This window comes from Lepisma saccharinum, chromosome 6 (genome assembly GCF_977018435.1).
Source record: "Lepisma saccharinum chromosome 6, izLepSacc3.1, whole genome shotgun sequence".
Classification (NCBI taxonomy): Eukaryota; Metazoa; Arthropoda; class Insecta; order Zygentoma; family Lepismatidae; genus Lepisma; species Lepisma saccharinum.
In genome coordinates, this window is record NC_139234.1 from 69,561,032 (window position 1) to 69,588,569 (window position 27,538).

Here is a 27,538-nt window from a genome sequence, read left to right on the forward strand (position 1 = left end):
CTCACTCACGAATCGAACGTGTGAGTCAAGTTCCTGCAACCTTTCATCAATCAATTAAGCTCTTCGTGATATACCTCTACCACGAAGGTCTCATGAATGTAAAGTCTCTATGCATTTCACAATAATGTTTCATTATGCATGTCGAATCAAATTCGATTATTTTAGAAAAATCTTTCAAAGTCAGATGGAAATACTGTCATTAAAAGTTATCTGCTGACATGTGTTTCTAATAACACGCGTGCCCAAGTTATCGCACCTTTATCGCTATTAACATGTTCCATCAGGATTCCCAGGCTGCTGACAACGAACAGAAACAAATTAACAATATGCGAAAACCCCTTTCTAAAAATTTCACTACTTCACCTAGAATGCAGGTTACCATCGGGTGTGAGTGTAAGAACTACTCCCCCTACCATCACCATACAATCTGAGATAAAGAATATAAATTTCAATTATTCCTATTAAACCTCTTTAAGGTTAGTTAGTCCGAGACTTTTCTGTGTCGGGATGAAACCTGTCCTCGGTTTGCTTGCTATCCCCCTTTGACACTTTCTCGAGTCACCATGTTACTATCATGTATCGGAACTACCACCCTAAAGGAAGAGCATGTGAACCTGTCCTTAGGTCACAATAGTGGACTTTATGTTCCCGCAGAACAAAACAAAAGCATAATTCTTTATTTAAACAAAGATTTCTCTTTTAAATTTATTTATTAATATTATATGTAAATACTTTTAATATAGGGTTTGCATACACGTTTCTTAAATTTCTGCATCAGAGCCGGAAACTAAATTAATGGATCAACATGTCTAGCAATAGAACTACTGACTTTATACCATCGATACCGTCCAAAAATATGCCACATTGTTACCCTATGGCCTTAAATGATATTACATCACGATTTGCAAGAGACAATACATGCACGCAAAAACTACTATGCAATCTGTATGTCCCAGTTTTACATACAAATAACATTAATGACTTCAATACCTATCTCAATTTTTTTTTTTTTTTTTTTTTTATTTATTTATATAAATTTATGCATCTGCATAAGAATTTTAGCTCACATATTGTACATCGCACTAGAAGACTAAACTCAATGGCCATGACCAAATCTAAAAGTGGATGACAGCGTTACTCATCATGAAAGTATGTCACATTCCCAATAAATTTTCACAAGACATGTTCGAATGGATATTTACTCCCTGTACTTCCGAAAAGTTTCACCGAAAGTTAACTAACAGATAATCATAAGGTAAGTCAGCGACATTACAAAGATGAAGTTAAAATTAACCTCACGTCATCCTCATGACATCTCCGACGTACATGAGTACGATGCATGATCAAGCTTGTTTTAATGATCAACGTACACGAAAAAGAGGATATAGCATGAAATGCTTCCAGACTAAATTCCCTCTTCTTGAGTTTCGAACCCCGTTGTCTTAATTTTCTTTTACGCACATGCTTAGGATGAGTCATTAACATTCTCTTCGCACCCGAGCGTTTATTCCAACCAGGCTTGGTAGTTCGTTTCAATTTGAACCTGGTGCCTTTACTGATTCTATTCCTAACTTTAATTTTCGAAAGGTTTCTGAGAAATACCCCTTTGTTCATATGTTTGTGCCATCTGTCAACATTGCACTGTGGTTGACAAATAAAGTCAGTTCCGAAGTATTTTTGTGCATGCACATAGCCAGATCCCTCTGGAACATTTAACTTGCCAGCATGACATGATAACTCCAAAGACAACCTTGGTGTATACTTTCGATCATCCCACGAGGAAAGAACCCCAACTAAGACTATTAAGCCATGATTAGATATGCAACTTTGATCTTGAGTGGACACATTACTTTTAATGTACCCGTTGACGTAACGAGTTTCCACACCAACAGCTTTTTCCAATGAATCCACAATTACATGATTATTCTCTGTCTTGGCTTCGCAAGGGACAAACAAACTACTAGAAGAGAGAGGTGCGTTTGCACAGCTTACAACAGCAAGTTCTCTTCTCTCAAATTGTCCTAATTCATACGTGAGAATTTCATTTTTGAGGATAGAATCTAAATGTGCAAAGTTCTGAGCACCCCCACAAGCACCTGAATTCCCACCAAAAACCTGCATGTTTTTGACACATTCTGTATCCAGTGACACATCAACTTTATGGTCACCCTGTATTTTTATGATTTTGTCATCATATACATTTTCATTTGTCTTTTTCTCCTCCTCCCTGCCACCGTGGCTTTCCTTTTCAGAAGGTGAGAGACAAACTGAAATTTCAATTTTTCCCTGCTTTAACGGATAAGAACTTGCATGAGATCCCCTTTGAAATTCAAGTAGACCCGCCTTAAGTTCCTCTATAAATTCTTTTTGACTCTGTACTACTTCCTGAAAGTCATTATTGTAATCTTTCCTGATTACATCCCAATCCTCACATAATTCATATAATTTCTGATTAACACCTTTAAAGCTGTCACCAAAGTCTCTTTTCAGTTCACTGGTGGAACTGGTGAACATTTCTTTAAGTTCTCCTTTGAGTTCCCTTGTGGTACTGGTGAGATTATCACTAATTTCTCTCTTGAGAGCTTGATTTCTCTCACTAAGTTCCCTTTTGGTACTGGTGAGATTATCACTAATTTCCCTCTTGAGAGCTTGATTTCTCTCACTGAGTTCCCTTTTAAGTTCCCTGGTGGTAGTTATGAATATATCACCAAGTTCCCCTTTGAGAGCTTCATTACTCTCTCTGAGTTCACCTTTGAGAGCTTCATTACTCTCTTTGAGTTCACCTTTGAGTTCCCCTTTGAGAGCTTCATTACTCTCCTTGAGTTCCCCTTTGAGAGCTTCATTACTCTCTCTAATGAACGCAAACAGGGCATCGAGCGTCACTGGCTCATGTTCAGTACCCATGATGAAAGATTTACTCAATCTACTAAAAAAAATCTACCTTTTTTTTTTTTTTTTTTTTTAAGATAAACTGCACGAACAATTCAACAATGCCTAAATCTCATAATCTTTCTATGACGAGACTAGGTATTGGAGAGACCATCCCGTCCAGCAACGCACGGTGACGCAGCATTGTGATTGCTCTTGTGAGATTATACCTTTATATTTCCAAGTTACAAAAAAAAAAAAATCAACATCCAAAGATAAAACAAAGGTTGACCAACCGGCAAAAAGGATCAGTCCGGCTAATGAATTTAGCTCACCCCTAGCCCTTACCTTTAATTTATATTCCCGCAGACTTTTAGAAGGAAAAACAAAACATCTAATCTATGCTGATAAATTAAATTCGTAAACTCAACGAAGTTCAACTGTTTCACTTAACCGGGAGGGGGGGGGGGGGAATATGCTAGTTTTCAGTACACCCCAACCCAGAACAGCAGACTCGATCATAAAAAAAAAACTTTTACTGAAATGGAAGTTCGGCTTATTGCCTTGGGAGACCAGAGCGTGATAAACCTTCCCATCCTGAAAGAAATATTATGATTAACATGATATTAATTAAATTACACTAAAGCATGCATGGATACAAATCTTTGATTCGGAGTCAGAAATATTGGTTCGACGATAACTATTTATTTTCACCAGAACGTAAACAAACTTGTATTTGACAATAAGTATTCTTCTCATTTACCATGTGCCAAGTACACAATACTACCCTTCCTACCAGAATATTACATAGGTTTCATGTACTGGCATTTATTCTCAAAAAAGATATCAAAACTGAATCATTCATCAAAAGTTTTTCCGTAAAGACAAACGTGTGAGACCTATAACAATCTTTACGACTGATAATAAATACCACAACGGTTATTATTTCCTTTTGTTCAATATGGCTGCCTAGGATGCCAATTTGCCCGCCAAAACTAAACACCACGATAACACACGAATTATGGCCATAATTTGACACTCGGATGCTAGCATTAATTTATACGCGAAAGAACTCTTGTGTAGTTCACGATCCTTCCCGTTCATATAACTGCGATGCAAGAAATGACAGCGGATTAGTACTTACAGGACAGCTGACATCGGAGGAAAATTCCATGACCTTTAACTTCAAATATCCGTTTGTAGACACCATGGACAGTAACTGCTCAACGGAGTTTTTGAAGAACAGTCCTTCACAAACAATTTAAGGCAAATGGATTCACTTATCAGTTCCAATTAGGTTTGATTTCCATTGATTCTTATCACAATTACTTTCACATTCGCCAAAGCTTCTTCTTTCTCCCGGACCGAGTTTTTGAACTGTTCCGCCGATCCGATTCCCACTATGTCCATTCCCCTGCTTATGCACAGGCAACGGGTTCGATGACCCGTTCCTCGAACCCGTTCACTTTTATTGCGCCGTCTTCCGGCGTTGACGAAAGTTCTTTCTTTCTTTTTTTTTTTTTTTTTTTTTTTTTTGCAATTTCGCAACATACTTTACTATTGCGATAACTTTGTAAATGTACATAGGCTAATCTAATTTTGAAAATATTATTTTTTGTTGTATACACATTCCAATCTTATTTATAACCCTTATTCAAACTTTCGTGTTAATTTTGACTTAGAGTACATTGATGCCATCTATTGACAACTTTTTGTATTAATCTTCAGTTCAAGGTAAATTTAACACTCAAATGCCATCTATCGGCAATTTCGGCACAATCTGCCTAATTTACTTTACAATTGTCACAGTTATGACAGATATTGTCATAATATTTCTTCTCCACTTGTATTTTAGTGATTTTCATATTTTTTTAATTACTAATTGTAATACATTAAATTTTGTCTCTAATGTAAAAATAGTTGAGTTCAAGAAAAGGCCACTGTCTTATTTCCTCAAAATAAATGAAATTGAAAAAAATAAAAAGATGAAGATTTATATCATTTGTAGAAGCAGTGCTCACACCAAGACAATAGATTTACGAGCAACTGCTGAACATTCAGGAAGATTATTTGAAAATCAGGAAAACCTTCAGCATTGCTGTGTTTTCTTTTCTTAAACTGTCTTTTATATCCCTCTGTATTGATTGCAATGATGAGAATAAATGTTTTGTTGATGCATAATTGAGTGACCAGTAACCTTTTTGGCGTAGTTTGAAATACAGTCAACTCTCGATTCAACGACCTTTCACAGTACCCGGGAATAGGGTCTTTATTTCGAAGGGGTCGTTATTGGAATTTGCACCAATTTTCAGCTGAAACTGAGCTCAAACGGACACAAAGATGCCTAGGAAATGGTAACACCATTTATCCTGGTAGTTATACAACCTGTTATGCACAGGATGCATGTTGTGAGATGGAAAATAGAACATGAAAAAGTTTTCACAAAAAATAATTTAAAATAATGTTACTTTCTTTCAGTTGTGCACATTCGTTGCTTTTTCCAGGAAATTCTTACAATTCTAGTTCATGAGAAATCCGTTTGCACCTAGACCTATGGAAAGGAAAACAATCTCTCGCTTATTGTAAGCAAAACTCGAAGAATCTTCGACACCAGTCACACTGTCGCCAGCAAAAGTCGGGAGATAATCGGGCAGGATGAATGTTGGATTTTATACGGGTCTACTGGATCATTGTCTGTTACAAGATTAACTGGTAACATTAGATCTCTCGGGAGAAACAACACAACCTTTAAAGGCACCAGACAAAAAGAAGAAAAAAAAGCAGGGCTGTAATTTTCGTCCTGTTTCGGCTGTGTAAAATACATCGCAAAAAATAAAGTCACGTTTTCTTTGCTTCAACCAACTTCATTCACCCTCCCCCCTTCCCCATTCAAGGGAGCAGTCCAAAATCCTTCCTTGACTTGCATTGTAATCCAGTGTAAAAATTAAACACGCAACTTGCAATCTGTCTTCACCCAATGTGTATTCTAGGATGCGTCCCAGTCGAAAGTCATTCAAGTTTGGAATTGAATTTCACTTTAAACTGTATATTTAGTCCCGATTAGCCCATCAGCATAAAATGAACGGAAAACAAGCTTTATGAAACTGCACATTTTCACATATCAAAATGGTAGATCATTATTTACTCTCACGTTAATCGATGATTTAATGTTGGATTTAGGAGTATTCTCGATGTCAAACATCCTCCAAAAGTTTTCCCCTTGAATAATGTATTTTTAATCGGTCTCAGCGACCATTCCTACATCCCTACATCGAGCACTTTTTTTTCTCACATGAATGGTTCTGAAGAAAAGCGGATGCAAATTAAATTTAACGTTTTGCTTATCAGAAGGCGCAGAACATGAAGTTGTTTTAACTCTTGTTTTCCTTTCTGGAGATCGAATTTCTTTATCGTCAAATCAAAACAGCTTTGCGAGATTCAAAACAATAACTTTTTCCTTCGCGCTGGATGAGTAATTGCTGTTATCGGCAAGCAAGAGCTTTGCAGACGCTAGACGAAACACTGATGCCAGCTGCATCGTAAAAACAAGGAGACTGGCTGGAAGTTTGAGCAACAGGTGGCGGAAGAGAAAAATCCCAGCATTTTAAAGATAAAGCAACTGTCGAAGACGGAACTTTTACCAGCAGTGTAAAGAAGAAAGAAATGACCCTTGCTTTATGTTTTACCATGTAACAGACAATAATACGGGTAATATTTCCTATGCAGACAACAGCATTAAAAAAAATAAAAAAGACCTGAATTCTGCAATTATCAACATTGCCGTGCACACCAGTGGCGGAGAATAAGCTGGAAAAAGCAGGGGTTATTAACTTTTTTTTTTTTTACTTGTTTTATAGTTTTTGTTCGTTTTCAAGAATATATCCAGAACTGGTTGCCCCATTTTAAACGTCAAAGACGAGCAAGAAAACTGTGGCTGAAACAATCTGCATCCCCCCCCCCCCCCTACGGTTGCTGACAGGAAAAGATGAGAAGTCAGTCAGCCAATGGAACACTTTTTTGGCAGATATTACGACATCTACACAATTAGGAAAACGTATGAAGTGGGAAACGGGAGTTATGATGCACGTAAGATCGAAGTAAACTTTTGTGGAAACCTGGATGACAACGCATTAAGCGGGTTGTCAATCGTTAGTTCGCCTACGTGGTTTTGATTATCTCTAACAGTTTCGCTTTTTTATGAAGTGTTGCAGGGAACAAAGAACATGTTTTGAATGAAAGCGGTTACCGGAAGTTGTGGGCTACAAGGCCGAGAGTTGCTCACTCACGGGAACCTACTGAACTCTAGGTCAGAGCTGGACAGATGGGCCAGACTTCCAGGCGCAAAGACTGCAAGTCCAGCAGTCATTTCGGTCTGCCCCCCCCCCCCTCCCCCTCACCCGCGAGTTTTCAGCAGCTCCTAGGACAAGGAAACAAGTCAAGGTCGATCCAAGCACATTCGATCTTCTCTTCTCACCTATCCAAGAGCAAGCGTGGCAAAACAAGCCTGGCAGGTTGGGTAGGGGCTATCGGGTGTGGGTAACATTAGTGCGCTTGAGGGAGGGGAGGGCAGAGGATATCGCTCAAGCATGGTGTGGTGGTGTCTGTTTATAGGTCAGACCCAATTGTGAGTGGTAGAGCGCTCGTGAAGGGAATGAGTGGGGAAAAAAAACTGCATTTTTGCCCGATTTCCTTCAATTTTTCAACTTTTTTTTCCAAAATTTTCAACTTTTTTCTAAATTTTGCACGGTTCCCGGGAAAAGGGTCGTTACTTCGAGGGGGTCATAGAATCGAGAGTTGACTGTATATCTCAATGTATTTATTTCCAAAGTGAAATGTATTTTCTTTTGTTGGTGTAAAATACATTCTAGTGCAGCAATGTAAGGCATGAGATTTTTGCATGTATCTGTAAAGTGACAAACTTTTGCTTTTTAGGAATGGTGCTCAACAACTTAATTGGGAAAAAGGGCAGCTTATCGTCTCTCCAGGATTACTGGGATATAGCTACGTTCTTCGAAATAAGCGTTTTGGCAGAAGATTATTCGAAGGCTATTCAAGCAGCAGAATGCATGTTCAAATTAAAACCTCCTAACTGGTGAGTGTGCTCTAAAGTTAATGTACGGTTATAATTAAGTAATTAATGATGAAATTTCTTCCTGAGGACCACGTTGTCTCATTATTCAGTGAAATCTCAGTTATACGTTTTATGGGGGACAATAGGGAAAAAATGTATAACTGAGAAAAACTTATTATTGAAAGATAATTAAAATGTTAAAATTAAGTACAAAGAAAGAAAAGAAGTACTACATATACACCAAAGTTTGCTGTATTGCACTGATCTGTTCTAAATCGTATTGTAAATTCAAAAATCACGAGAAATAGACAGTAAAGGTTTTTGAGAAAATGTTGAACATTAGGACGTTTATCTCAATATTATGTTTACCGTACCTCTTTTTTTTCCCCACTTTATATGTTTTTCAAGCCCTGCCCATGACAAAATTTGCCAGAAGGCTGTTCTGTATGCTCCCCCCTCCCCCCCCTCCTTGGTTTTGTACACAATGGCATAAGCAAACCACATGAATATTCACTTTGAATGCTGTGAAAGAAACTAAAGAGATGCAATTTTTCAGGCTCTTGAAGATCATAACGGTTCAAAAGGAGACCGGAACCTTGATGGTCCAGTGGGTAGGGCATCAGACTCCCATCTGGGAGACCCGATTTTGATTCCCAAGGTGCTTGATCTAAGGTTGGAATTTTTTCAAGCTTTGCTCCTGTATACAGTTGGTCTGGGGTTCACCCAGCCTCAAATAAATGAGTACCTGGCAGGGTAAGGGTGGCTGAAGCATGGTGCTAATCATATCACCTCCACAAATGGTCCATATCGAGAATGTATGGGGCCCTACCTCCACATCTTCCTATATGCTTTTATGGCACAGTGCTTGGGTAACTTTACCTTTCTTTTTAAACCACAAAAGGAGACAAATTGTAAAAAATGACTGGAGGTGCATCTAGCCTTAGGAATGTCATGTCATGTGAATGACTTTGTTCCCAGTAATATCAATAAAATTATGTTGAACAAGGTGAAGAAACTTAAAATGGAGGAAAATGTAAAGTCCAGGAAGAAAAAAATTGAGGTTCTGCTGTGTCAGTTTCAGTAGATATTGGTCTAAAGTTTGTCATGGATGTTACTTGTTATACTGTAAAATCCTTAATAGATAGATTTGATGAATGTATAGAGACATTAATATTATTGTCAAACATAATTTCAGTAATAGTTTTTCTTGTATGTGCGCATTGCTTGCATTGTAGAATTATTTTCCTGTAGTTTACGGTTATTACAAGCATAAGAAAACAGTTTTTCTTTGTGACGTTTCAGGAGAACACATGCTCCTTTCATCAGACATTTATTTTCATTTTGACTAAAGATACAGTTATAACAATGGTTAGTAATTTTTAAACAAAAAGAATCCATTATATAATGGATGTTGTTAATGTTTCATTGTTGTAATATAGCAACTTAACTGTGAAAAGAAGTAGTCTGTTTTATTTTTATTTCATTTTTTTTTTTCACAATGAAAAACTGTTATCTTATGCTTGTAATAACCGTAAACTACAGGAAAAAAATAATTTCAGTAATTGGTTTAAGTGAAACATGTACCAGTTAAAAGATATTTTACTAAAAGAGTAAGAAATACTTAAGTGCAAATTAATAAGCACTGCATAATTACAAAGTTTGGAAGCAGTAATGGTGGCAGATGTTTATCAATTAATTTATTTCATGGAAATAACTTGTGGATATTTTTTGTGATAAAAATGATAGCCATGCGCATAAGTCTATCTGTGGACCAAAAGTTTTTTCATCCTTGGATACGTTTTGCTTTCTTCTTTGGTTCTGAGGAGTTCTTATCTTCAACACAGGAAAAGGAAGTGCCCTATTTACTCTGTGGCAGCTGACTCATTAGCTTTGTGGTATGTCTTACTCCTTGCAAAGATTGTGTTGTGTGACGTTTCACAGATAAGCAGGTGGAGGCTAGTTCCTGTTCATGTTCATGGTTTAAAAATAAATGTTGAGCTGCTGGTCCAGATAGGGGAAGCGATTATCATGATTTAGTTAGTCATTGATTAACTTCAGGTAAGTTTGGTGAATGTTGCAGTTCAGTAATATCAAATGAAGTACCAAATTAGTATTGCTGTGTTAACCAGTCATGTGTTTTGTTTGGTAAACTCTGTTTAAGGGACTGAGGTAGTTTTGCATAAGGTGCACATTTATATTTGAATTCTCTCAGTATGATCCAGAGTATATACGTAGAACGTTGCATGAGTTCTTCATCATGGATTTATTTCACGTTACAGTTGTAAAAGAATGAATGAGGTAGAGCTAGATAAAGCTTATTAAAAATGTTGGTAATAAATATGTTTCAATTCCCATGTATTTCACATAGGCAAAAATAAATATCCGTCTTGTTTATCAATTTCAACTTAGTTTTCTCTAAGCAGAGAAATATTCTGGCATTTTTCACAAATCCAGTTCTGCTTTCGGGTCATGTGCTTTGTGTTATGTAAATAATAATATAATAACCTGTGGTGTAACAGCCCATAAGGGCCAGTGCCTACGTACTGACTGCCAGAGGTGGGAGATCATCCAACCAATTAAGGGGTAACGTGTAGTCAACACAAAAAAAAAAAAACAGTCGTCGTCGTAGGTTTACATGACCAGATTATGCTACTCATTCATAGTTCCCAAATTTCCTCACAATAGTGGGTGGCCATTGGTCCCATACACAGGCCAAAATCTCAGAAAAAAGTTGTTACACTTCCTCCAGGAGACTCAAACTTGCGTGCGTCCCATAGCTGGAGCCCAAAGCTTGCACCTTAGACCGCATTGCCACAGTGCAGAAATCATTAATTTGTAGCTATTCGAAAGATTTAACATGTACACTTGCTGGAAATACCTGGCAGAAAGTCCTGTTGCAGAGGGAGGCAATGTTTTGAACTCATTATCCTCCTTAATTCATTGTCATAATGAAAGTCATATTCTACTTGCTAGCTGTGTATGTTACCGTTCATCTTTCGTTATGTATATGAGTCCTCATTTGTGATTAGGTTTTCATTATATTCTAGCATAAAATGCAAACAGAGAACACCAACAATTGTAATTGTTTTCTTACAGGTATCTAAAATCGACCATTGGAAATATTGCCCTCATCAATCGATTTCGAAAGAAAAATGAAGAATTGGAAGTCACACCCGAAGAACAGGTGTTTGCTTTTTGGATGGACTACTTTGTGGAAGCAACCAAGCCAGAAGTCCAGAACAACATTAGGTTCCCAGTAGGTATACTTAAAGTTGTTGTTCATAAAATAACTTTGGGGTTCACCTAACCTATAATCAATTGTATCTGAGAGGTTACTGTGGCTGGAACATGATGGTACCTCCACGATGCCCAAGATCAAGAATATATAGTCTCTGAAATGATATATAAACAGAATGAGAGGAAACACTTTCTGCCAAGAGAATGCCCTGTATATTGGGAAAATTTAGAGAGACCAACATATGTAAGAACATGCATGTTTTAATAACAAATAAGCAAAGTGTTGCCAAAGGCGGAAATATTTTTTTTTTGGAAATCGTGTGTATTGATGCACAGATCTCACTGAGGTAAATTATTGCAACGTTTCACAATACCAACGAACAATTTGGATGGCCATCTATTAAATTTGACAGAAAAAGAACTTTGACGAAGTTTCAAAAACATTGCACAAGGGAATAAATGGTCTGTTCCAAATGTTGATGTTTTCACAATATTACGAGGGACACTGACAACACTGTTGCTGTCAAGTGTCACTAACAGACGTGTTTCACCTCAGGCTATTACACTAAGGCACTTTTAACGACAAAGGAGAAAGTTGGTTATTCTCGAACATATGCAATAAATTACATACACCTTGAAACCCTGAAATGTGGGTACAGAAGAACGTGTATCAATTGTTATGTTTTCTGTGCCTTAGGTGGTTGCTGTTTGCCGCGAACGGCATTCCAGATTGTGTCTACTTATGCTGATGTTGTGTATGTGTTTTCAAAATGCCATATTCTACACAGGAAAGAGTGTTTATTGTTGAAGAATATATCCGAACATCGTCATGTTCTGGCGTAAGAGAAGCATTTAGTGCCAAGTTTCCGACTACTCCCTCTCCAGATAAGTCGTCAATTTTTCGTCTTGTGCAAAGGTTTCGCCAAACTGGGTCAGTACATGACAGGCAACGTTCAGGGCACCCTTCTGTGTTGGAAGCTGATGTTCTGCAGCGTGTTGAACAAAGAATGGTGATGTCGCCACAAAAGTCTGTTCGGAAGCTCGCCTCAGAATTAGACTTACGCAAGTCAACTGTTCACAAGGCTATACGGAAATTGAAATTTTACCCGTATAGAGTTTGTGTTGTTCATGAATTGAAAGTGGTGGATGTCCCGGCACGGTTGCATTACTGTCATTGGTTTCAATCATTCGTTCGACAAAATGGTGTCAATGTACTGAATAAAGTTTTTTTAGCAACGAAGCCTGGTTTCAATTGGATGGGTATGTCAACACCCAAAATTCCAGGCATTGGGTGACAGAAAACCCACATCAGTTGCATGAACTACCCTTGCACTCTCTGAAAATCGGTGTACAGTGTGGAATATCGCGACATCGTATTGTGGGACCATTATTCTTTGAGATAACAGTGGATACTGCTGTGTACAGGGATCTCATAATGCAATTCGTTGCTCTCCTGGAAGAAGATGAACGTGATGCTTGGCTACAACAAGATAGAGCAACTTGCCATCTAAAGAATCTCTTCGTATGCTGAGAGAATTTTTTGGTGATCGTCTAATATCCAAGGATTTATGGCCCAGTCGCTCACCCGATTTAACATCTGCAGATTTTTTTCTGTGGGGTTACTTAAAGGAGAAAGTATACCAAACGAGACCCAGAACATTGAAGGAGCTGAAACGAAACATTACACAGGAAATTGATAATATCGGTGCTGCAACCCTCAGGAAGGTATCTGAGAACATGATCAAGCGAACCAACTTATGTATCCAAGAAAATGGTGGACGCTTCGAACATTTGCTTTGATTTGTAGGGATACCCACATTTCAGTTGCAAGGTGTATGTAATTTATTGCATATGTTCGAGAATAACCAACTATCTCCTTTGTCGTTAAAAGTGCCTTAGTGTGATAGCCTGAGGTGAAACACGTCTGTTAGTGACACGTGACAGCAACAGTGCTGCCAGTGTCCCTCGTAATATTGTGAAAACGTTGATTTTGGGAACAGCCCATTTATTCCCTTGTGCAATGTTTTTGAAACTTCTTCAAAGTTCTTTTTCTGTCAAATTCAATAGATGGCCATCCAAATTGTTCGTTGGTATTGTGAAATGTTGCAATAATTTACCTCAGTGAGATCTGTGCATCAATACACACGATTCCCCCCCCCCCCCAAAAAAAAAAGAAAGAAACCTATGGCAACACTTTGCTTATTTGTTATTAAAACATGCATGTTCTTACATATGTTTGTCTCTCTAAATTTTCCCAATATACAGGGCATTCTCTTGGCAGAAAGTGTTTCTTCTTCCGTTATATGATCATAAACTCATAAACACCGGGTTGCCTGACTTTTCGGACACACTGTAGTTTATATGAAAAAGAAACATTCATATGTTTTCCTTGTTGGACCAGAAAACTGGGAACAAAATTAACCTTTAGACGCTGGACTGGTCAAAATTTTGACCACCACATGTATACTCGTTGAGAATGGATAGTCAATATATCGACCAGCAGCGCGTGGCTGCAATTAATGCACCATTTCTTGAAAACTGCACATCATATTTCAGTTCTGTCTTTTTTTATATTTAGTGTACATATGAAAGTATGACATACTCGAATTACAAACTGCTAACAACAAGCGAAGTTTGAAAAAGTCCTTATTTTCCCTTCATTTGCCTTTGTTACCACCATATTATGATACAATAGATTTATAAAAATGACTATAACTTGTAGAGTAATGCATCTTTTTGAAAATTTTAAATTCTACAAGCAAGAATGAGTAAAAAGCAATATGTTAAACAACATCCGACAATTAAGAATTCAGGGGGAAAGCGGTAGTTGTTGAAATTTGCCCCGACCACATATTAGCACACGGCAGGAATTAAGTTGCCATTTCTTGAAAACTATACATTATATTTCAGTTCGGCTTTTTTGTTCATTAGCTTATTTCTAAAGGTATTATATATTCGAATTACAAAACAATATATCAATTGTTACGATTATTAACAAGCACTGTTTGGAAAAGCCCTTTGTTTCCCTTTTGTTACTATGGGATAAATTGAAGAGAAATGACTGTAACTTCCCAACCACTGCATCTTTTGAACAATTTATATTCTAAATGTAAGAATAAGTAAAAGACAACATTTTAAGTAACATCTGACAATTAAGGGTCCAGGGGGGAAGCGGGGGCAAAGGCCCAAAGTTCAAAATTCCGAACCCCGTAATTTCCATTTTTTTTCCAAGTTGTGGCACATGTATTACACATCCTCATAAAGTTGTCTTTTGTCATGCTTTCCTCCAAATTTGGTCCATCCAGCATCCATTGGGTCGATGGTAGATGCGAAATTCCAGACATTGTCCCACTTTATATAATGTTGTTATATTATTTTTACTCAAGAAGTATCAGTCTGATTTCAATGAAACTTTGTACAATTTTAGAAATGTACCACTGCTACATACTATATTTTTCATTCACTTCGGTCTATTGAAGGGTGTACAGGGGTAATTTTTTAAAAAAAATCAACTTTCTTCTTCTTCCTCTAACACTAATTATTGAGAGGCACAATGTATAAATTTTACCTCCGCTAGCCCTGTCTTTAAGAAAGAAAACAACAAATTTTATTTGTCTACGACAATTAGTTCTCGAGTTATGATTTTTTTTTGTACTTCGTGTCAAGCACGAGAGGTCTGGCCTCTAAACGTTAATAATGTCTAAAACTCATGTCCACACTCAAATGTTTCGGGTATGCTGAAATGTTAGTCAGCATAAAAATTTGAAAACTACAAAGAATCCAATTTCAATACAAAATACACAACTGTTCTGAAATTTAAATGTTCATTGCAAAATTACTTTAATACAATTTTGTGTTTCTTTCTAGTTACTAATTCTGGAGCCGAGCAAAATCTACATGCCAAGCTACGTAAACGTGAACCTTGGTGCAGAAGAGAAGTCTATAGAAATTTGGAACCTTTGCCTTGATAGCATGAAAGGGAGTTGCAAACAAGTACACACATGGTTATTTACTGCAAATATGATAAAGAGTGTCAGGTAAGGTTACTTAAGCACCATATTCTTAGTTACGTTAACTGCAGAAAATTATTTAAATAATTATCTCATGTGAAATTATGAATATTTTAAAGCAAAACTGTAATAGATGCATGTAGTGTAGTTTCAATTAAAAATGTTATTCGGATGTTACATTGTCTTTTTTTATGACAAATGTCTAATTAATAGCTAATAACCTTTTTTTTTACTATTTTTTAGCTTGTATAAACGAGATGAAAGATGCCTGTTTCTGTATGTGCACCAGAATTCAGATGACTTCCAAATGTTCTTTCCTTCAGCTGAGTGTCGTCAAGTATTCTTTGACTTGGTGTTGGAAATGACGGCGGATCAAGAGGGAATGATCATGGATTTGGAAACAGAGATGCTCACTGATCAAATTAAGGTATGTATATTGCTTTGTTTTGTTGCATTTTCATTAGAGACAATATGTATGAAAGCACATTTAAAACACTTTCAAAGGACACAAACACTACAACGTTTTCTCCAGCTTGTTACAAAAGTAAAAACCACAGATTTTGTAATTTGTATTTGTACATGCAAGGAAATCTTTTTTTTTTTTTGTGTGTGTGAAAATCTTATAGAAATGATTTTAAGACATGAAACTTTATTTTCTTTTTCATTTGATGTGTAAAGGGATGCATTTTTTTTAGAAGATATTTAGATGTCAACATATTGTCCTCATACTGAAGAAACTTGAATAAGACCAGCCCTTTTCTTCCACTTCTTTGATCATAAAGATGAAGAAATATATAGGGTGTCATCCTACAACATCAGCAAACTTTGACCATCTGTAGAGAGTTTTAGTATGAACAACTGGTAGATTTTTTGGCTGATATTTTGGCTTCCAGTTAAGAGACTACTACTTGAAAAAGGATTTCATAAGTCCAAAGCCCTCCTTGCACTGTGAAAAAGATGTCCCATGAATAGGAAATAAACTACAGTGAAATTGCAATTATACGTTTCGCGATAGTACATTTTTCTCATTAGTACGTTTTTTTCTGGTGATCCCTGCCAATTCCCATAAGGCTGCGTGCTATTATATTTCAGTTATACAATTTTCAGATATACGATGTTCCCAGTTATACGTTCGACGAGTTCAGTCGCAACAAGAAAAATACTACAGTTATATGTTTTTAACTCGGCTTGCTTGAAAGAGTGCTGCTCTTGGAGTTCAAGATTTCCGTGATGATAACATCTGCCACCCATTCTCATACAGGTTTTCTTATCAGCTGCAACCATGGGACCATACTCGCGACTTGGAATTCTATTTTTGTCCCTTGCATCAGAGAGAAGGGGAGGGGCTATGAACCCTTGAACAAGGTTGGCCGGTGCTAAATAATCCTGCTTTTGTTCTTTGCATTGCTTTCGGCAAGTTGTATCTGCCTAAAGCAGATCAGAGATTGATATCTTTCAAGCTGTCAGACAAGTCATTGGCCCCACACTTCCCAGCCTGTCGTAAACATTACAAGTCAACAGCGGCCTGCAGGAAGGGGGAGTTCCATTGGGTCTTATTACTGTCATATTTTAAGATAATACGGTTGTTGAAGACAGAGACGTTGCAATACTTTTTATTATGCTAAACGAAATCGCAGATAAACGAATTATTAAATGCTGTGACTTATTTTTAACATGTGAATGTTTTTGAAGTAAAGCAGCGATCATACACTGTGTGCTAGCACTTCTCCCCGTTTGTTACTATGGGATAAATTGAAGATAAAAGGGTATAACTGCTCAAACACTGCATCTTTTTTAAAAATTTAAATTCTAAATGTAAGAATGAACAAAAAGCAATATTTTAAGTAACTTCCGACAGTCCAGGGGGGAAGCAGGGGCAAAAACTCAAAGTTCGAATTTTTCCATAATTACCCAAAATTTCTGAATGCCATAATTTCCATCTTTTTTTCAAAGTTGCGGCGGGAGCATTACATATGCTCATACAGTGGTCTTTTGTTGTCCTTCCCTCAAAATTTGGTCCATCCAGCGTCCATAGGGCGTACGCTAGAAGCGAAATTCCATAATTACGCAAAATTTCCGAATGGCGTGATTTCAGTTTTACTCCCCCCCCCCCCCCAAAGTTGCAGCACAAGCATTACATATCTTCATATAGTGGTCTTTTGTTGTGGTTCCCTCAAAATTTGGTCCACCCAACATCCATAGGGCGGACGCTAGAAGCGAAATTCCGTAATCATGCAAAATTTCCGAATGCCATAATTTCAGTTTTTATTTTCAAAGTTGCGACACGAGCATTACATATCCTCTGGAGCTACGATTTTTTTGTACTAGACTGAAAAGCACACGCTTGCAAAGGTGACGGCTTCAACGGGAATACAGGCACATGAGGCTCTGTCTGCTAAAGGTTTTAAGTCCACTTTATGCACAGAAGGCTAATCAGGACTGGACCTACAGTTTAAAATGGGATCCAAACCACTATGTGCCTCCACTGGGCATCTAACCCGGAACCCCTTGATTAAAAAAACTACGACGTTACCACGATGCCATCAGGGAAGCAAGAGAGAAATGTATATGTAACCCTCCCCCCCTCGAAAATCCTGGGCACGCCACTGACTCTAGTGGTTAAAAGGGTTAATCTTGTGTTACCCCCAAGATAAGAGTTAGGGTTTTGTTTATCAGAAGGCAAGACAATAACGAAAAATTGCATCCTTTATGTTGGATGCATTGTTGTCAGAAGCGATTGGCAAGGGACTGCTTTGGAAGAGCTAGACATAACACGGGCTCCGGTAGCAGCCTCCCTCCAGACAGACTGGCACAACGCACAGGTGGCGGAATAGAATGTTCTGCGCATTTTAAAGATAAAGCACTTGTTGAAGAGAAGAAAAGCTGGACTACAGTGTTCATGGTTTTTTTTTAGTCAGCAGCTTGCTTATTCCTGAACCAAGTTACAGGAAGAAAGGGGGATGGATTATTGCATTGTAAGGGACACACGAGCAATAAAAAGAAGGCTGCTTCGTGAATAGCCCTTCACAATGGTGTGCCCAAGGGGGGTTGGTGGGATCATACCCCCCTCCCCCCTTGGCCCAGTATTCCTAAAAGAAGAATGTTGTAGGCAGGAAAACATGGAAAAATTAGGGCTGACTACTAAAAAAGGTATACTCAAACCCCTTCTTTTCAAAAATCCTGGGCATGCCACTGACCCTGCACAGCAGTTGCACATTAATTATCTCTTGTGACAGGAGATTAGCGACTTTTTTCACTCGTTCCTAAACCAATATTGGATAACCGGGATTGGCAAATTATTCTTACTTTTCTCCCAGCAAACAAGAAAGGACAGTTTTCCAAGCAAGTTCCCCTCCCCCGCTCCCTCTCTCCTTCCCCCTTCTACTAAGAACGATTACGTAGATAAAGAAATGGGAATAGTGATTGCGCCATGTTCTCAATTTTCTGCATACGTTTTTGTTGGGGGGGAGGCGCAACAAAGACATCTGAGTTACGCTTTTAGAATGTGTTAAAATGCTAGAGAAAGCAGCAATAGTTTGCTTGTTCCCCGATTGTGAGGCTGGAGCTCAAGGTCGCATGGTGAATGAATAGGCTGCTACAAAAACAAGGAAGAGGTGAGGGAGAGGTCGACTGGCATACGGGACAGGCTTCTGACAAATTTTGTCATCGGCGGGGTTTGGAAAATGTATAAAGCGGGAAACAAGAGTTACAGTAAATATAAGATCAAGATAAACGTCCTAATGTTCAGCATGTTTTTTTGCAGGAATTTGGCTGAATGGATTAGTGGGTAATGCTTGCTTGTACCCCTTTCATCCCCCGATGCCTTCAGTGTCTATTTCTCGTGAATTTACAATAACGATTTAGAACAGATCAGTCCAATACATCAAACTTTGGTGTATATATATATAGTACTCCTTTTCTTTCTTTGTGTACTTAATTTTACCATTTTAATTATATTTCAATAATACGTTTTTCTCAGTTATACGTTTTTACCCTTCTGTCCCCCATAAAACTTATAACAGAGATTTCACCATGTAATCGTAACAGGACATTTTCCATTGTCTGTCTTTCTATCTACTGTATATTCTGTCATGTGTTTTGAGAGAGCACATCTTCTCTCTTCATGGGTGAACGCATTTCTTTTCTACAATGGCCCTGTGATTTTTGTGTAAACCCAGATAGAATTATTGTCACTAACATTCAGACACATATTAGAAAGTAACTGGGAGACATTAACACATTACATCTTGGAAAGCAAAACAAGTCCTATTCTTATTTTCTCCACTAGCTGCATATTTGTTGAAATATCCCAAAGATTTTGATTGATTGCTTGATTGAATTGGTGTTTTAAGTCCACTTTATGTACAGTAAGGCTAACCAGGACTGAACCTACAGTTTAAAGTGGGATCCGAACCACTGTGCCTCCACCAGGTATCGAACCCGGGAGCCCTTGATTACACGGTGACGACGGTGAATCTTTTGATACAACCTCCTTCAAAAAAGGTTTTATACTGGTTGGCGCCTATTCTGGAGCTATCGTTATAGGCAACCTCCGTGGCAGAGTTGTTCCTGAAGCATGGTAGGAAGGCTTGAAATTTGCATTCCTCTGTATTTTTCATTTCTGTATTTCTTCAATTCTCCCTTCATCCTCTGGCTTGATTAATCTACAGAGTTAGAAAAGTGACATAATAAAACAAAAAATTACAAATACCTACATGCAATTGTAACTTCCCTTTTTTTCAGTATGAATATGAACTTGATGATCAGGGAAAGAGAACAGTTCTAGGCAAAGGGACGTATGGAGTTGTCTTTGCCGCACGAGATTTAAATACTCAAGTCCGCATTGCTGTGAAAGAAATCCCTGAAAAGAATTTGGGGTGAGTAACTGATACCTCTAATACTCTATATGTAATTGTATTTTTACTGGTTCACAATGTAGCATCAGGTTCAGTTGCAGTTAATTAGTAATTGATTATAAACTAACCCATTGCTAAGTTAAATAAGAAATAGAGGTATTCCAATACTACTTGCTCATACTGATATATGACAGAACCAATACTTTTTGAAATGGTTGTAGGTGGTGCTTTTTTTCCTTAGAGAAAAGGATTTCAGTATGTTTTGTAAGTCAACTTGCGTTGATGATACAAGTGATAATTATACAAATGATACAAACTTAATCATTAGAGCTACAAAAATTACAGTATCTGCATTTATGATTCTCTTCTTGTACACATTTACATATCTGAAATTAACATGAACGTTATGTGCTTATAAGTACAGTGGAAACCCAATTTTTAAAATATCAAATTTTATTTTCGTGCATTATACAGTCAATCTTCATGGCCCCAATAGAGCATAATCGTATAACATTTTCCTGGATTTTCCAATTTTCACATTACTAGGTTTTTTATAATCTTGGTATCTTAACAGATGCATTAAGTGTTTTACAGGCCCTGACATTATCCTACTCCCAACTATGCCGTCAATCTATTTTCATTATATTGATTTTGGAATTAACTAGCACAATCCACAAATATAACAGTCCAGTTTACATTGCAAAATCAAGGATAATTGGAAAATTTGGAGCAAGGAACAATTAATGATGGAACAGGAACGTTGGCCAAAGTCAACAGTCTTTTGTTTGACAGGGTCAGAACAAAAATGAATGAATTGGTATGTTTTCTAAGTCAAACATCCATTAACATCATTGAGTTAACATACATTATGGAGATGAAAGCATTGAGATTCTTCGTGGAACATTTGCAGTTTTTTATGCTTTCCCAGTAGAATATACAGTTGTAATGAAAATAAAATTTTCTGTAGCTGTTCCAGTTCCTGATATATGTTGCATAAATAATAAAGGTTGCAAATGAAAATATGGCAATGATAATGTAAATCATGTTATGAAGAAGTTTTTAAAAAAACATGAACAAAATGTAAACAGGACCCTGTTTACATAGTTTTAAAAAAAGAAAAAATAAGTGTAACGCAACTGAAAATAATAAATAATAACTTGCATGTAAGTTGAGCACAGGGAAAATAATCAGTTATGGATTAGCTGTATGGAATTTTGGTTTTAGTTCTTAATAGTTGTCGAATGGATTTTTTCATGCTCTTAATTGTTGAACAGGGATGTGCAACCACTCCATGAAGAAATAAAGTTGCATTCTCAGTTGCGACACCGGAACATTGTGCAGTATTTGGGCTCAGTGTCTGAGGATGGATTTTTCAAAATTTTTATGGAGCAAGTTCCTGGAGGTATGCATATAAAATTGACTTTGGCACACTTCATAAAATACATTAACCTTCTCTACTGCATGCTAAATGTTAAAGTACCCTTTCTTTTGGAACTGGTGACCCAAATCAGTTATTAGGAATCAGCAGATACCAAGGCTGTATCAATATCTACATGTATTTCTGTAATTAACAATTTAATGTAAAATTCTGCCGTTTAATTTTTTTATATGAATATATATCCTGATTTTGTAAGGTTAATTTCAATATATGCAGTTTCTTTTTTCTATGGCAAAGCCCATTGAAGTCACCTGGTCGCATACATTAATTATGACGTGAATGGATCATTCAAGGTTTTCGTAAAATATTTTCCATTTTTATATCTGATCAATTTAATATGAGTTATCACTAAATTTTATATCAATATTTTATTGGTTTTAGGGTAAAATTTTCATATTGATTCATTCCAGTTAATTATTAAATAATGACACCACTTTTTACATGCATGTATTAACGATTACTACATAATTCTTTGCTTTATTAACATTAATTTCATAATGCATTATTTACCTGATTGTAACTTACTTTGTATGAATACCTCTGAGACCATATGTAACTCCTTAACTTATTAAAAAAAAATTAGCATCATACAGGGTGTTTCACTCACTCTTGGCCCCTGATTTTTACCTTATAACTTTCAAACTATGGGCGCAATTCAGTGAAATTTGACATGGATGAGAAGCACAGTTACGGAAGGGTACAAGTGTGTTGGTGCTAATCTCTACTGCAACTCGTGTGACACCTGCGCTGTGCTTGAAGGAGGATATGAATACCTTACGTAACATGGAGAGGCATGTCCAGGCATGCCTCGGTGCTGATGGCAACCAACTACAACACTCGCTATGAGGTCATCATGCTTCTCGTACAGCAAGGCATGTCCATATCAAATTTCACTGAATTGCGTCCATTTGTTTGAAAGTTATGAAGGAAAATAATGGGCCGAGATTGAGTGAAACACCCTGTACTTTCTTTGTAAAGTACATAGTAAAAGCAATCCTAACAGACTCTGTGCTCTTTTTTACTTCTTAGTGCTGGGAAAAATAAAGACTTTATAAAGCTTGAACTGGTGTTCTTTACAGTATGTGTTCTATACTTTATCATGGTAACAACAAACCGGTTAGATATCATTATTTTGAGGTCATGTTATGAACATCTGTAATCTAAATTTGCTTTGAAAGAAGACATTTAAGAAATTCAAAATGATGCAATTGGTAAGAAATAGAATATACCATTTATAAATTAAGTTGCGGCTAATCTTTGCAACAATAACATGGTAGGTATGAGACTTTTAGAAGAAGAAAAATGAGTATGGGAATGACTGGGATCGAACCAAAGGCCCAAATATCGTTCTGTTTAGTCCCTATGTATATAGTATGTATCTATAATAATTTATCAACATTAGAGCATGAAAAATGTAGTATTAAAATAATTTGTATGCATAATTTTTCCTATATTGCTTGCATTGTTGATTTCTTCCTCTTGAAGTTTACAGTTATTACAAGCATTTAAACATTTCCTATATGACATTTCCGTCGGAAATGGAAGTGGCTAACGCCCTCAAACCATTTGGACGAAAACTAACAGTCCCAAAATGATGGACAATTAATAGGATCTGCCCTGACAAGATCTGCCAAAAGTCCATGACCAGAGGCTAACTCATAAAATAATTTATTTTTACACTATAAAGTATATTTGTATTACATTTTGTTTGGCACTGCATTTCGCCATGCATATTCAAGCACTTAAATCTTTTTATAAAGCTGTTGTAAAAATTTTAGACTTTCATAAGAGATTATGACACATTTCTCTACTCTCAAAATTGGTCATTGACCAACCTGTGGAAGCACACGGGGAACCAAGCGTTCTTGTTGTAAATGTGTTTGGATTTTGTGTTTCTGTATTTTACTTTCTGCAACAAAATTTGCATTCATTGTGGAACATTTTAACGCCTCTGTGATTTCTCTTATCCTATTCCTGTCATATTTTAGAAAGTAGTAGTTTTGTAATTAAGGCCTGTGCTTGCAAGACGTATTATGCCTTTTGTCAAGCATAATATAGAAATACTAAGAATTGGGTATTAGTGTTTTACATAGACCTCATTACAAAACTTTTACATGCGTCAGTGACTGAGTATTGTGTAAGATTACACTAGCTTGCCCTTTTATTGATTACATACCATCCTGTAAGAAGTCTAAGAAGACAAGTTGAGTTTGATCACTTTAAGCAAAGAAATCATCTACATCATTTTTGTAATTTAAATTAACGTAGGATAAATTTAAGAAAAACTAAATATGCTGACCAAGGCAGTAATTTATTTTATTAAAAACATAAACTAAAACATAACGTTTCAACCTTCTAGCAAGGTCTTCATCAGACTCTGTATCAAGTACAAAAGTAACAAGATACACCAAAAAGGGCATTATATATACACAAACATTACTCCCTCCAGACTATTAGAAAGTTGTTAGGAACTTTCCAGCAGGTGGCTTTCACTTTCCAACTGTACTTTCACCTAAAAGGCTAAACATAATTACTTTCATATAGAATGTGAAGAGCATGCTCTTTTTCCTTCATTTTTCTCCCTTCTCCTCTCCTCTTTCTCTCTTGTCCTTTCCACTCTTTCTAACAGAGAAGAGGAAGAGGAAGGGAGTATCTACGAAGTGAAATGTAAAGAATGTCAGAGTGTGTACATAGGGGAAACGAAAAAAAGGCTGAAAGACAGGTTGAAACAACATAGGGATGATGTACGACTTAAGAGAGAGAGAAATGCAATATTTAAACACACGAGAGAAACAGGACATAGAGTGGGATGAGGCTGAGCAGATAGGAAGGGAGAAGAGAATGCTAGTGATAAAATGGAAGGAAGCCAAGGAAATAGAGAAGAGAGGTGAAGAAGACATAATGAACTGGAATGGGGGACTGAAGTTAAACAAAGAATGGAAGAAGGTGTTAGAAAGAGTGGAAAGGACAAGAGAGAAAGAGGAGAGGAGAAGGGAGAAAAATGAAGGAAAAAGAGTGTGAGATATTCTATATGAATATCTCTTCACATTCTATATGAAAGTAATTATGTTTAGCCTTTTAGGTGAAAGTACAGTTGGAAAGTGAAAGCCACCTGCTAGAAAGTTCCTAACAACTTTCTAATAGTCTGGAGGGAGTAATGTTTGTGTATATATAATGCCCTTTTTGGTGTATCTTGTTACTTTTGTACTTGATACAGAGTCTGATGAAGACCTTGCTAGAAGGTTGAAACGTTACGTTTTAGTTTATGTTTTTAATAAAATAAATTACTGCCTTGGTCAGCATATTTAGTTTTTCATAATCATGGAAACAAGGCTTAATGGTGTGATAAATTTAAGTGTAATGAGAAAATAAATCTTCCTTTTAGCCTTCAAATGAGGTTTGACTGCATCCGCCAATGGTTTTTTTGTTTAAGGAAAAGCTAGACATATTAACAATATTTTGGAATAGTGGCTGTTTTTTAATGTCAGATGGGTAGAAGATAATGAGCAAGGTAAACTTATGGCGAGTGAAATTAAAACAGAAAATGCACTTGTATAGTTAACGTTACAAATTCTTATAGTTTGACAATATATGGCTACGTTCTTCCTCTGTATTTGCATGCAATGGATTTTCATTGTTACCCCACAGTACAATATTTCTTCTGTGGTAAATATGCTGCATTACGGGTACTTTGTTATTTTAGTGCAAGGGGGAGATATTCCAGTCCTATTATTGTTAATCTCATTGCATATCACGTGGATTGCAATCATTAAACTCCAATGTAAATTAAAAAAAATCCTGAAATCAATTACAATAATGAACCATCAAGTAAGATTTTTAGTGTAAGAATTAAAATGTTGTTTCTTGTCTTGGATTTTTCGAAAACCAGAAAATGACCCAATATCATATATATTTAGTAAATGTATGAGACATTAGAATATTTTCTAGGTATTTCCTTTGGACAATCCAAGACAAGAATCAACAATTTTAATTATTTCTTTTATTTATTTATTACATTCCAATGAAAAAAGTTGATTTGCTTTCCAAATATCGAGCTCAAACGTCATTATGCATATTAATTGATAGTTTCTCACTGTTCGAGTACGTTGTCTACCCCTGGCAGATGATTCTGCTTGTATTGGGTAGGTATACACGCCGAAACACGCCCTCTCAATAAAGATGATATTATTATTATTATTATTATTATTATTATTATTATTATTATTATTATTATTATTATTATAGTCCATAGTTTAAAAGGCCTTAGAAAAGTGTTCGCACAAGTCAATAGAGAATATGCTCAGTGTCCCATCCTGTGATAGATAATCCTTGGTTGAGTTGTTATGTTCCAAGGATGTAACATTATTGACAAAATTCATTGTATAACTGCTTCTTTATGTTTTTGTTAAATTTAACCCATTGTCATAACTGCATAATTTTTAAAAAAGACAAATGTCTGATGAAGGGACTGTGTGTTGTCAAAAGTTTTTAATGTTATTTGGGCAGTGGTTTTAAGTGTGTCAGATGTATTTTTTTTTCCGTTACTAGTCAAAGTGATCAGTAGCAACTACATTTGTCAACAATGATTCCTATTTCTTCTAATAATATACAAAAGGTATTGAAATCTTTAGCTTGTGCAGTTTCTGGTTAGCTAATTTTTTTTCTGTTCTTTTCAGGAAGTTTGTCAGCTTTACTGAGATCAAAATGGGGACCCTTGAAGGAAAATGAATCCACAATATCATATTACACAAAGCAGATACTGGAAGGGCTTAAATATTTACACGACCAAAAAATTGTCCATAGGGATATTAAAGGTTATTTCTCTCTTTTATTGTAATTAATGGTGTATGTTTTAGCTTACAAGAATAGTGTAAAATAATTCGATCAGTTTTTCTTTGTTATTATTACCAACATAGGGATAAAGCTCAGTAATCAGAATAGCCATGATGCAAATTTAAATTTTTTCTATATTCTCTTTATTATTTAGTAGTTTGTATTTTACAATAAGGCTTTAAAAGGGCTCCTGCATAGTCCTTGTAGGAGCCCCCAAAATGTCGTCGTTGACTGAGCATGGTGAGGACAGTTGGAGAACCATGACAAGTGGAAGTAGCTATATCTGGTCTCGAAAGCCAGAACACCGTAGCATTCACACGTGACCCAATGTAAAAACTGCTTGGCAGACTATGGTCCACAGACGGCTGTTGTGAGATATAGTTTAGTTTAGTTGGTTTTAATGAGGCTTTTAAAGAAAATAAATTCATGATGGTATCCTTTTGTCGTATGGATCTTAGCATACGTTCACTTTGTCTGGGGTGATGTTAAATTTTAAAATAAGTGACAAATGCTTATGTGATATAGCTGCATTCTGCATTGACATTTTGATATGTTAAAAACATTGAAGAAGAATAAGCTTTATCACAGATAAAGCATGTAATCGGTTTACATGCATTACATAAATAAGACTGATAAGATATCAATATCTCTTATCAACTAGTTTGAGTGATATTGGTTCAGATTTTACAACTGATTCTAGCTGATACTTTCCCAGGTGTTCGAGTAGCTCATGAAGTGAGTAAAATACTAATCAATTATGGGAATTACAAAAAATAACAAATTTTATTATTTAGATGATCTTGTAAGTGAATGTGTGTTTTTGAGAATAAAACTCTTGACCAATTCATGTCACATACTTGTGATGCAGTGCATTTTTGCTTTTATAGCAACTTTGATCAACCATAAATTTCTACAATATTCAAATTTCACAATTGGTAAGAATCTGTGTTAGGAGAATGGTATCTCCGGACCTCATACTTCTGATAATTAAAAATATTTACAACTTTGCATATTTATTGCAGGTGATAATGTTCTGGTGAACACGTACAGTGGTGTGGTGAAGATCTCGGATTTTGGAACTTCCAAACGATTAGCAGGGCTTTGCCCGAGCACAGAGACCTTTACTGGGACTTTGCAGTATATGGCACCTGAAGTAATCGACAAAGGACAAAGAGGCTACGGTGCACCGGTATGCATATCTTTGTATCTTAATGTGGATAACATG

The 27,538-nt window shown here is 36.4% G+C and overlaps 1 protein-coding gene across 2 annotated transcripts in view; it reads left to right on the plus strand.

Moving 5' to 3' along the window:
- Positions 1–27,538, plus strand: part of Ask1 (apoptotic signal-regulating kinase 1) — a 101,534-nt gene that overhangs the window by 21,927 nt on the left and 52,069 nt on the right. For both annotated transcript variants that reach the window (XM_083124086.1, XM_083124087.1), the window contains exons 9-16: positions 7,801–7,960; positions 11,036–11,195; positions 15,044–15,213; positions 15,430–15,613; positions 19,930–20,063; positions 21,317–21,444; positions 26,157–26,294; positions 27,336–27,502. In XM_083124086.1, the coding sequence (XP_082980212.1) occupies positions 7,801–7,960; positions 11,036–11,195; positions 15,044–15,213; positions 15,430–15,613; positions 19,930–20,063; positions 21,317–21,444; positions 26,157–26,294; positions 27,336–27,502 (1,241 nt within the window). The remainder of the gene's footprint in view (positions 1–7,800; positions 7,961–11,035; positions 11,196–15,043; positions 15,214–15,429; positions 15,614–19,929; positions 20,064–21,316; positions 21,445–26,156; positions 26,295–27,335; positions 27,503–27,538) is intronic.